Source organism: Oncorhynchus keta, chromosome 2 (assembly GCF_023373465.1).
Source record: "Oncorhynchus keta strain PuntledgeMale-10-30-2019 chromosome 2, Oket_V2, whole genome shotgun sequence".
In the NCBI taxonomy this organism is placed as follows: Eukaryota; Metazoa; Chordata; class Actinopteri; order Salmoniformes; family Salmonidae; genus Oncorhynchus; species Oncorhynchus keta.
In genome coordinates this window covers 3,280,987-3,293,633 of record NC_068422.1, presented here as the reverse complement: position 1 = coordinate 3,293,633, position 12,647 = coordinate 3,280,987, and the positions used below count along the sequence as shown (strand labels likewise).

The window sequence follows — 12,647 nt, the reverse complement described above, 5'->3', positions numbered from 1 at the left end:
ACTAGAGGACTATATTAAGATGCTGAAAGACTAGTGGACTATATTAAGATATGGAAAGACTAGTGAACTATGTTAAGATGTAGAAAGACTAGAGGACTATATTAAGATGTAGAAAGACTAGTGGACTATGTTAAGATGTAGAAAGACTAGTGGACTATATTAAAAGATGTAGAAAGACTAGTGGACTATATTATTAAGATGTAGAAAGACTAGTGGACTATGTTCAAATCAAATCAAATCAAATGTATTTATATAGCCCTAAGTACATCAGCTGATATCTCAAAGTGCTGTACAGAAACCCAGCCTAAAACCCCAAACAGCAAACAATGCAGGTGTAAAAGCACGGTGGCTAGAAGCACGCTCCCTAGAAAGGCCAAAACCTAGGAAGAAACCTAGAGGAACCGGGCTATGTGGGGTGACCAGTCCTCTTCTGGCTGTGCCGGGTAGAGATTATAACAGAACATGACCAAGATGTTCAAATGTTCATAAATGACCAGCATGGTCGAATAATAATAAGGCAGAACAGTTGAAACTGGAGCAGCAGCACAGTCAGGTGGACTGGGGACAGCAAGGAGCCATCATGTCAGGTAGTCCTGGGGCACGGTCCTAGGGCTCAGGTCCTCAGGTCCTGTTAAAATGTAGAAAGACTAGAAGAATATATTAAGATGTAGAAAGACTAGTGGACTATATTAAAAGATGTAGAAAGACTAGTGGACTATGTTAAGATGTAGAAAGACTAGTGGACTATATTAAGATGTAGAAAGACTAGCGGACTGTATTAAGATATGGAAAGACTAGTGGACAATGTTAAGATGTAGAAAGACTAGTGGACTATATTAAGATATGGAAAGTCTAGTGGACTATATTAAGATGTAGAAAGACTAGTGGACTATATTAAGATGTAGAAAGACTAGTGGACTATATTAAGATGTAGAAAGACTAGTGGACTATATTATTAAGATGTAGAAAGACTAGTGGACTATATTATTATGATGTAGAAAGACTAGTGGACTATATTATTAAGATGTAGAAAGACTAGTGGACAATATTAAGATGTAGAATGATTAGTGGACTATATTATTAAGATGTAGAAAGACTAGTGGACTATATTAAGATGTAGAAAGACTGGACTATATTATTAAGATGTAGAAAGACTAGTGGACTATATTAAGATGTAGAAAGACTAGTGGACTATGTTAAGATGTAGAAAGACTAGTGGACTATATTAAAAGATGTAGAAAGACTAGTGGACTATATTATTAAGATGTAGAAAGACTAGTGGACTATATTATTAAGATGTAGAAAGACTAGTGGACTATATTAAGATGTAGAAAGACTAGTGGACTATATTATTAAGATGTAGAAAGACTAGTGGACTATATTATTAAGATGTAGAAAGACTAGTGGACTATATTAAGATGTAGAAAGACTAGTGGACTATATTAAGATGTAGAAAGACTAGTGGACTATATTAAGATGTAGAAAGACTAGTGGACTATATTAAGATGTAGAAAGACTAGTGGACTATATTAAGATGTAGAAAGACTAGTGGACTATATTATTAAGATGTAGAAAGACTAGTGGACTATATTAAGATGTAGAAAGACTAGTGGACTATGTTAAGATGTACAAAGACTAGTGGACTATATTAAGATGTAGAAAGACTAGTGGACTATGTTAAAATGTAGAAAGACTAGAATAATTACATTTTTTTTACATTTAAGTCATTTAGCAGACGCTCTTATCCAGAGCGACTTACAAATTGGTGCATTCACCTTATGACATCCAGTGGAACAGCCACTTTACAATAGTGCATCTAAATCTTTTAAGGGGGGTGAGAAGGATTACTTTATCCTATCCTAGGTATTCCTTAAAGAGGTGGGGTTTCAGGTGTCTCCGGAAGGTGGTGATTGACTCCGCTGTCCTGGCGTCGTGAGGGAGTTTGTTCCACCATTGGGGGCCAGAGCAGCGAACAGTTTTGACTGGGCTGAGCGGGAACTGTACTTCCTCAGTGGTAGGGAGGCGAGCAGGCCAGAGGTGGATGAACGCAGTGCCCTTGTTTGGGTGTAGGGCCTGATCAGAGCCTGGAGGTACTGAGGTGCCGTTCCCCTCACAGCTCCGTAGGCAAGCACCATGGTCTTGTAGCGGATGCGAGCTTCAACTGGAAGCCAGTGGAGAGAGCGGAGGAGCGGGGTGACGTGAGAGAACTTGGGAAGGTTGAACACCAGACGGGCTGCGGCGTTCTGGATGAGTTGTAGGGGTTTAATGGCACAGGCAGGGAGCCCAGCCAACAGCGAGTTGCAGTAATCCAGACGGGAGATGACAAGTGCCTGGATTAGGACCTGCGCCGCTTCCTGTGTGAGGCAGGGTCGTACTCTGCGGATGTTGTAGAGCATGAACCTACAGGAACGGGCCACCGCCTTGATGTTAGTTGAGAACGACAGGGTGTTGTCCAGGATCACGCCAAGGTTCTTAGCGCTCTGGGAGGAGGACACAATGGAGTTGTCAACCGTGATGGCGAGATCATGGAACGGGCAGTCCTTCCCGGGAGGAAGAGCAGCTCCATCTTGCCGAGGTTCAGCTTGAGGTGGTGATCCATCATCCACACTGATATGTCTGCCAGACATGCAGAGATGCGATTCGCCACCTGGTCATCAGAAGGGGGAAAGGAGAAGATTAATTGTGTGTCGTCTGCATAGCAATGATAGGAGAGACCATGTGAGGTTATGACAGAGCCAAGTGACTTGGTGTATAGCGAGAATAGGAGAGGGCCTAGAACAGAGCCCTGGGGGACACCAGTGGTGAGAGCGCATGGTGAGGAGACAGATTCTCGCCACGCCACCTGGTAGGAGCGACCTGTCAGGTAGGACGCAATCCAAGCGTGGGCCGCGCCGGAGATGCCCAACTCGGAGAGGGTGGAGAGGAGGATCTGATGGTTCACAGTATCGAAGGCAGCCGATAGGTCTAGAAGGATGAGAGCAGAGGAGAGAGAGTTAGCTTTAGCAGTGCGGAGCGCCTCCGTGATACAGAGAAGAGCAGTCTCAGTTGAATGACTAGTCTTGAAACTTGACTGATTTGGATCAAGAAGGTCATTCTGAGAGAGATAGCGGGAGAGCTGGCCAAGGACGGCACGTTCAAGAGTTTTGGAGAGAAAAGAAAGAAGGGATACTGGTCTGTAGTTGTTGACATCGGAGGGATTGAGTGTAGGTTTTTTCAGAAGGGGTGCAACTCTCGCTCTCTTGAAGACGGAAGGGACGTAGCCAGCGGTCAGGGATGAGTTGATGAGCGAGGTGAGGTAAGGGAGAAGGTCTCCGGAAATGGTCTGGAGAAGAGAGGAGGGGATAGGGTCAAGCGGGCAGGTTGTTGGGCGGCCGGCCGTCACAAGACGCGAGATTTCATCTGGAGAGAGAGGGGAGAAAGAGGTCAGAGCACAGGGTAGGGCAGTGTGAGCAGAACCAGCGGTGTCGTTTGACTTAGCAAACGAGGATCGGATGTCGTCGACCTTCTTTTCAAAATGGTTGACGAAGTCATCTGCAGAGAGGGAGGGGGGGAGGAGGATTCAGGAGGGAGGAGAAGGTGGCAAAGAGCTTCCTAGAGTTAGAGGCAGATGCTTGGAATTTAGAGTGGTAGAAAGTGGCTTTAGCAGCAGAGACAGAGGAGGAAAATGTAGAGAGGAGGGAGTGAAAGGATGCCAGGTCCGCAGGGAGGCGAGTTTTCCTCCATTTCCGCTCGGCTGCCCGGAGCCCTGTAGTAATATATTAAGATGTAGAAAGACTAGTGGACTATATTATTAAGATGTAGAAAGACTAGTGGACTATATTATTAAGATGTAGAAAGACTAGTGGACTGTTAATATATGTTAAGATATGGAAAGATGCTAAATCTGCATAGCTATAAAGAAGTTGAGACACAGACACAGTCTTGAGACTTGGGTCTCTTTTGTTTGCTGAGCTCAATGATTATATCCTATATGTGTTTTCCCATTTGTGTCCACTCACTGTCTTCAACAGGTGATTGGTGCTGGTCCTGAGAGAAATAACGCAAATAAATAATACATTATTCAGGAGTGTTGGGTTCAGGGTTGGGGTCCTTACCATTCCAGTCAATTCAGGAAGTACACTGGAAAATTCTAATTATAACTATCTACAGGACTTTTCAATAAGAAACATTTATAATTGGAATTTGATCTACCTTCATTGCACTGGAATTTAAATGGATTTGACCCAACAATGTTTGATATAAACTTTCTACCTGTAGCCAATAGCTCATCTGACCTAAGACCTCTCCACCTGACCTGACTTCTCTTCCTGTCAAGGAACAGTTCGGAGCGGCGTAAGGAGAGGTCTCGTGATGCGGCACGCTGTCGTCGTAGTAAGGAGACGGAGGTGTTTTACGAGCTTTCCAATCAGCTGCCCCTCCCAGACAGCGTCAGCTCCCACCTGGACAAAGCCTCCATCATGAGACTGGCCATCAGCTTCCTGCGCACCCGCAAGGTCATCGGTTCAGGTCAGCGCTATACCATGCACACATACTGTACATGAAGACACACACATACAAACATACACACAAAATGCGTGGGTCAGGTGTTAGTTCACCCGTCAACCGGACTATATGTGATAGATTAACACGCAAATATAAAATAATACAGTTCCCTTTTTTTCTCTTGAACATTTATTGCATTTTTTTTGCCGCTTGCACGTTGATATCCAGTCTCCTCAATTTTTTTAATTGGTTTAATCCTTGTTACTTTGACCTTCACCCTAACATGGCATTGGGTGAACTCTGGAACATGATTCCCATCACAATTGCAGCATTGTGCATCCTCTTCAACACTGATATTCCATCTGCAAATACTTGACACATGGCCATTTATGACATTGTAGTGGTTTTGTGCATATGCTTGGACCGCATATCTCATATTGTTTATTTTTTTATTTTATTTCACCTTTATTTAACCAAGTATGTTAGTTGAGAACAAGTTCTGTACCCAGCTTTTCATGTGTCGGGAGAGACTCAACATCAACTGTACAGAAAGCCTTTCCTCCTTCTTTCCAGTCACAGTACGGGTTAATCGACGTGCCCCAGCTATTCCCGACATGTTGTCCATAAAATGTGACTCCTCCAAATCAACGCCAGAGATGGGCCCTAATCTGAAAACTATACCTTTAGTACTTTCAAAGTTTTTAAAGCCACAGAACTTTATCCTTTTGCTTTTTCCATACTCATGTAATCACCAAAATCAAATAAGATGTTATTAGTCATATACACATGGTTAGCAGATGTTATTGTGAGTGTAGCAAAATGCTTGTGCTTCTAGTTTCGACAGTGCAGCAATATCTAACAAGTGTCATAGCATTGACTACCATTAAATGTCAAGAATGTATATTATCAAATCAATTATCTATGTGTAATTTAATTACGCAATTAAACTAATCATGTAACTTTAATTAACTAGGAAGTCGGGGCACCGTGGAAAATATTGTTTATAAAGTGTCAATTTCCCAAATATAACTCTTCAGATATTTTCATAGATTTTCAAAACAGTTGCTTATTAATGAATTTTACCTCATCTGTGTCATTACTGAACATTGCAAACCCTTGGATATCTGCACGAACCCTAGCATCATGAATCAGAGTCATGAATCAGCGATATTTAAATTGGCTTAATAATCTTTTTACTAACTTAATCAATCACAGATTTACATAAACACAAGCACAATAGGTCATACATTGGTTACTACATGAAACAAAGAAATAGTCCCTAGCGGACAAAACCGATATGACGACTTGGTAGACAAAGGAAAGGGGGTGGGGGCCGCTCAAGAGCAGGAAATTCAGAGTGGATTCAAGTACATACAGTGGGGCAAAAAAGTATTTAGTCAGCAACCAATTGTGCAAGTTCTCCCACTTAAAAAGATGATAGAGGCCTGTAATTTTTATCATAGGTACACTTCAACTATGACAGACAAAATGAGAAAAAAAAACAGAAAATCACATTGTAGGATTTTTAATTTATTTATTTACAAATTATGGTGGAAAATAAGTATTTGGTCAATAACAAAAGTTTATCTCAATACTTTGTTAAATACCCTTTGTTGGCAATGACAGAGGTCAAACATTTTCTGTAAGTCTTCACAAGGTTTTCACACACTGTTGCTGGTATTTTGGCCCATTCCTCCATGAAGATCTCCTCTAGAGCAGTGATGTTTTGCGGCTGTTGCTGGGCAACACAGACTTTCAACTCCCTCTAAAGATTTTCCATGGGGTTGAGATCTGGAGACTGGCTAGGCCACTCCAGGACCTTGAAATGCTTCTTACGAAGCCACTCCTTCGTTGCCCGGGCGGTGTGTTTGGGATCATTGTCATGCTGAAAGACCCAGCCACGTTTCATCTTCAATGCCTTTGCTGATGGAAGGAGGTTGTCACTCAAAATCTCACGATCCATGGCCCCATTCATTCTTTCCTTTACACGGATCAGTCGTCCTGGTCCCTTTGCAGAAAAACAGCCCCAAAGCATGATGTTTCGTCTCCACGTTCTCTGGTCTAGTCCTTTTGTAGAGTTGCCAACCATTTCAACATGTAGCGACAGCTCCATATTTTCTGGTCTAATGTCATTTTTGTCATGGGTTTTTGTCACGGGAGTGGAAGAAGGGGCAGTTCCATGATGCCTTCTGTGATGTCTGGGCTCACAGGGGTGTGGCCACTGACTAGTTAAAGCTCTATATCAAAACAAGTATCCTGTTTAGAAGGCCAACGTCACATTACATCTTCTCACAAATAGTTTCATATTCAATCATATATTTTACACAACCACCAGATGTAAACCCCATAATTGAGAAGTGTACACAAGCACTGTCCTTCGTGAGATCACCAAATGAAACAAATTCGACAGGATTGTTCTTTAAATACCCACGGACAATTTCCACATTCTCAAAAAATATAAATATTGTTTCATTCCCCTGTTGGGAGGGGGGGGGACAAATATGAGAATACTGTTGGGGGGGAAATATGAGAATACTGTTGGGGGGGAAATATGAGAATACTGTTGGGGGGCAAATATGAGAATACTGTTGGGGGCAAATATGAGAATACTGTTGGGGGGGAATATGAGAATACTGTTGGGGGGGAATATGAGAATACTGTTGGGGGGCAAATATGATAATAATGTTGGGGGGCAAATATGAGAATCCTGTTGGGGGGGGCAAATATGAGAATAATGTTGGTGGGGAAATATGAGAATACTGTTGGGGGGCAAATATGAGAATACTGTTGGGGGGCAAATATGAGAATACTGTTGGGGGGGCAAATATGAGAATACTGTTGGGGGGCAAATATGAGAATACTGTTGGGGGGGCAAATATGAGAATAATGTTGGAGGGGCAAATATGAGAATACTGTTGGGGGGGCAAATATGAGAATAATGTTGGAGGGGCAAATATGAGAATACTTTGATTCACAGAAGTGTATTGCGGCATATCACAACCTGCTGCTGAACTCATAAGCGGCATGTTTATTGGGGTATAGTGTGATTATATAAGCATTCCATATAATTCCAATGCAAGATCCCAAAAAATGGTGCCCTCTAGCCCGATTTCAACTGCCCACTTAGTCACTTAGTCCTGTCGCCAGGGTCTGGCCGGCGCGAGCAATCTCCATTCAGATAGACTGGGAAAAAGGCGCAACTGGGTGCGTGAGCTCGGTACAGCGCAGATCAACAGGCGCAAACAATGGATGGGGTGGAAAACCTGGCGACGACTGAACAGCAATGGTCCTGAACAGCAATGAACATTTTGGGGGAAATTATACCACCACCCAAAAGGGCACTTTGGAGACTGGAAGGGCAAAGGAGCCTGTGCTCTTTACAGGTAGAGCCCGATCTGTGCACGTGTCTGCCCTAAACCCGCCTGCCCCAGGGATATAATGGTGCGGACTGCGGGTTATGAGTCAATCTGCGCATCACTAACACACAAACGCACATCAAAGTGCCTTCACCACCTTTTTCCTCATAAAGCTTATGCTTATCACTACTACCAATGCATGCAATGATATTTTATTGTATATATATTTACAGTACCAGTCGAAAGTTTGAACACACCTACTCATTAAAGGGTTTTTCTTTATTTTTACTATTATCTACATTCTAGAATAATAATGAAGACATCAAAACTATGAAATAACACATGGAATCATTTAGTAACCAAAAAATGGTTAATTAAACAAATCAAAATATATTTTATATTTGAGATTCTTCAAATAGCCACCCTTTGCCTCGATGATAGCTTATCAAACTCTTGGCATATTCTTAACCAGCTTCATGAGGTAGTCACCTGGAATGCATTTCAATTAACAGGTGTGCTTTGTTAAAAGTATGTTTGCCATCTCTTCTGGTCAAACAGTGTAACTTCACAGCAAAAAGTGAAATCTAAGCAAGCCTAAATATCTTATGAGATAATTAAGGTAAAACATTTTGAAATAGGATCTTAGGTTAATATAAGCGTGGTACAAAGAAACAAGAAAAACAAACATTTTAAGTTAATTATCACCCAATAAGGTAATTAGGCTTGCTTAGATTTAACTGTTTTGCATTGTTCTACCTATAGGTGGTTTCGAGCCAGTTAGAATATGTTCTACCTATAGGTGTTTTAGGGCCAGTTAGAAGGTAGACCTTCTAGAACACCTGTAACTGGCCCTTATAGGGCCAGTTCCAACTGGCCCTGATACACCTATAGGTAGAACACCTTCTAACTGGCCCTACCTGTAGGTGTTTTAGGGCCAGTTAGAAGGTGTTCCACTTATAGGTGTTTTAGGGCCAGTTAGGTGTTCTACCTATAGGTGTTTCAGGGCCAGTTAGGTGTTCTACCTATAGGTGTTTCAGGGCCAGTTGGAAGGTGTTCTACCTATAGGTGTTTTAGGGCCAGTTAGAAGGTGTTCTACCTATAGGTGTTTTAGGGCCAGTTAGAAGGTGTTCTACCTATAGGTGTTTTAGGGCCAGTTAGAAGGTGTTCTACCTATAGGTGGTTTAGGGCCAGTTAGAAGGTGTTCCACTTATAGGTGTTTTAGGGCCAGTTAGGTGTTCTACCTATAGGTGTTTTAGGGCCAGTTAGGTGTTCTACCTATAGGTGTTTTAGGGCCAGTTAGGTGTTCCACCTATAGGTGTATCAGGGCCAGTTAGAAGGTGTTCTACCTATAGGTGTTTTAGGGCCAGTTAGAAGGTGTTCTACCTATAGGTGTTTCAGGGCCAGTTAGAAGGTGTTCTACCTATAGGTGTTTCAGGGCCAGTTGGAAGGTGTTCTACCTATAGGTGTTTTAGGGCCAGTTAGAAGGTGTTCTACCTATAGGTGTTTTAGGGCCAGTTAGAAGGTGTTCTACCTATAGGTGTTTTAGGGCCAGTTAGAAGGTGTTCTACCTATAGGTGTTTTAGGGCCAGTTAGAAGGTGTTCTACCTATAGGTGTTTTAGGGCCAGTTAGAAGGTGTTCTACCTATAGGTGTTTTAGGGCCAGTTAGAAGGTGTTCTACCTATAGGTGTTTTAGGGCCAGTTAGAAGTTGTTCTTCCTATAGGTGTTTTAGGGCCAGTTGGAAGGTGTTCTACCTATAGGTGTTTTAGGGCTAGTTAGAAGGTGTTCTACCTATAGGTGTTTTAGGGCCAGTTAGAAGGTGTTCTACCTATAGGTGTTTTAGGGCCAGTTAGAAGGTGTTCCACCTATAGGTGTTTCAGGGCCAGTTCGAAGGTGTTCTACCTATAGGTGTTTTAGGGCTAGTTAGAATGTGTTCTACCTATAGGTGTTTTAGGGCCAGTTGGAAGGTGTTCTACCTATAGGTGTTTTAGGGCTAGTTAGAAGGTGTTCTACCTATAGGTGTTTTAGGGCCAGTTGGAAGGTGTTCTACCTATAGGTGTTTCAGGGCCAGTTAGGTGTTCTACCTATAGGTGTTTTAGGGCCAGTTAGAAGGTGTTCTACCTATAGGTGTTTTAGGGCTAGTTAGAAGGTGTTCTACCTATAGGTGTTTTAGGACCAGTTAGAAGGTGTTCCACCTATAGGTGTTTTAGGGCCAGTTAGAAGGTGTTCTACCTATAGGTGTTTTAGGGCCAGTTAGAAGGTGTTCTACCTATAGGTGTTTTAGGGCCAGTTAGAAGGTGTTCTACCTATAGGTGTTTCAGGGCCAGTTCGAAGGTGTTCTACCTATAGGTGTTTTAGGGCTAGTTAGAATGTGTTCTACCTATAGGTGTTTCAGGGCCAGTTAGAAGGTGTTCTACCTATAGGTGTTTCAGGGCCAGTTGGAAGGTGTTCCACCTATAGGTGTTTTAGGGCCAGTTAGAAGGTGTTCTACCTATAGGTGTTTTAGGACCAGTTAGAAGGTGTTCTACCTATAGATGTTTTAGGGCCAGTTGGAAGGTGTTCTACCTATAGGTGTTTTAGGGCTAGTTAGAAGGTGTTCTACCTATAGGTGTTTTAGGGCCAGTTAGAAGGTGTTCCACCTATAGGTGTTTCAGGGCCAGTTCGAAGGTGTTCTACCTATAGGTGTTTTAGGGCTAGTTAGAAGGTGTTCTACCTATAGGTGTTTCAGGGCCAGTTGGAAGGTGTTCTACCTATAGGTGTTTCAGGGCCAGTTAGAAGGTGTTCTACCTATAGGTGTTTTAGGGCCAGTTGGAAGGTGTTCTACCTATAGGTGTTTTAGGGCTAGTTAGAAGGTGTTCTACCTATAGATGTTTTAGGGCCAGTTAGAAGTGTTCTACCTATAGGTGTTTTAGGGCTAGTTAGAAGGTGTTCTACCTATAGATGTTTTAGGGCCAGTTGGAAGGTGTTCTACCTATAGGTGTTTTAGGGCTAGTTAGAAGGTGTTCTACCTATAGGTGTTTTAGGGCCAGTTAGAAGGTGTTCCACCTATAGGTGTTTCAGGGCCAGTTCGAAGGTGTTCTACCTATAGGTGTTTTAGGGCCAGTTAGAATGTGTTCCACCTATAGGTGTTTCAGGGCCAGTTCGAAGGTGTTTTACCTATAGGTGTTTTAGGACCAGTTAAAAGGTGTTTTAGGGCCAGTTAGAAGGTGTTCTACCTATAGGTGTTTTAGGGCTAGTTAGAAGGTGTTCTACCTATAGGTGTTTTAGGACCAGTTAGAAGGTGTTCCACCTATAGGTGTTTTAGGGCTAGTTAGATGGTGTTCTACCTATAGGTGTTTTAGGACCAGTTAGAAGGTGTTCTACCCATAGGTGTTTTAGGACCAGTTAGAAGGTGTTCTACCTATAGGTGTTTTAGGACCAGTTAGAAGGTGTTCTACCTATAGGTGTTTTAGGACCAGTTAGAAGGTGTTCTACCTATAGGTGTTTTAGGGCCAGTTAGAAGGTGTTCTACCTATAGGTGTTTTAGGGCCAGTTAGGTGTTCTACCTATAGGTGTTTTAGGGCCAGTTAGGTGTTCTACCTATAGGTGTTTTAGGGCCAGTTAGGTGTTCTACCTATAGGTGTATCAGGGCCAGTTAGGTGTTCTACCTATAGGTGTTTCAGGGCCAGTTGGAAGGTGTTCTACCTATAGGTGTTTTAGGGCCAGTTAGAAGGTGTTCTACCTATAGGTGTTTTAGGGCCAGTTAGAAGGTGTTCTACCTATAGGTGTTTTAGGGCCAGTTAGAAGTTGTTCTTCCTATAGGTGTTTTAGGGCCAGTTGGAAGGTGTTCTACCTATAGGTGTTTTAGGGCCAGTTAGAAGGTGTTCTACCTATAGATGTTTTAGGGCCAGTTGGAAGGTGTTCTACCTATAGGTGTTTTAGGGCTAGTTAGAAGGTGTTCTACCTATAGGTGTTTTAGGGCCAGTTAGAAGGTGTTCCACCTATAGGTGTTTCAGGGCCAGTTCGAAGGTGTTCTACCTATAGGTGTTTTAGGGCTAGTTAGAATGTGTTCTACCTATAGGTGTTTTAGGGCCAGTTGGAAGGTGTTCTACCTATAGGTGTTTTAGGGCTAGTTAGAAGGTGTTCTACCTATAGGTGTTTTAGGGCCAGTTAGAAGGTGTTCTACCTATAGGTGTTTTAGGGCTAAGAATGTGTTCTACCTATAGGTGTTTTAGGGCTAGTTAGAAGGTGTTCTACCTATAGCTGTTTTAGGGCCAGTTGGAAGGTGTTCTACCTATAGGTGTTTTAGGGCCAGTTAGAAGGTGTTCTACCTATAGCTGTTTTAGGGCCAGTTGGAAGGTGTTCTACCTATAGGTGTTTTAGGGCCAGTTAGAAGGTGTTCTACCTATAGGTGTTTTAGGGCCAGTTGGAAGGTGTTCTACCTATAGGTTTTAGGACCAGTTAGGTGTTCTACCTTGTTTTAGGGCCAGTTGGAAGGTGTTCTACCTATAGGTGTTTTAGGGCCAGTTAGAAGGTGTTCTACCTATAGGTGTTTCAGGGCCAGTTAGGTGTTCTACCTATAGGTGTTTCAGGGCCAGTTGGAAGGTGTTCTACCTATAGGTGTTTCAGGGCCAGTTAGAAGGTGTTCTACCTATAGGTGTTTTAGGGCCAGTTAGAAGGTGTTCTACCTATAGGTGTTTTAGGGCCAGTTAGAAGGTGTTCTACCTATAGGTGTTTTAGGGCCAGTTAGAAGGTGTTCTACCTATAGGTGTTTTAGGGCCAGTTAGAAGGTGTTCTACCTATAGGTGTTTTAGGGCCAGTTAGAAGGTGT

The 12,647-nt window shown here is 42.7% G+C and overlaps 1 protein-coding gene and 1 long non-coding RNA gene across 3 annotated transcripts in view; both read left to right on the top strand.

The window, feature by feature from the left end:
- LOC118396720 (endothelial PAS domain-containing protein 1-like) overlaps window positions 1-12,647 on the top strand; it is a 99,950-nt gene that overhangs the window by 50,762 nt on the left and 36,541 nt on the right. The window contains exon 2 of one of the 2 annotated variants that reach the window (XM_052470847.1): window positions 4,322-4,506. In XM_052470847.1, the coding sequence (XP_052326807.1) occupies window positions 4,322-4,506 (185 nt within the window). Of the gene's footprint in view, window positions 1-4,315; window positions 4,507-12,647 lie in introns of both variants that reach the window. The other variant, XM_052470844.1, reaches the window with a different exon arrangement.
- Window positions 8,869-10,252, top strand: LOC127909433 (uncharacterized). The gene is made up of 3 exons (XR_008071096.1): window positions 8,869-8,903; window positions 9,228-9,264; window positions 10,224-10,252. It is a non-coding gene; the product is annotated as an uncharacterized LOC127909433 (long non-coding RNA).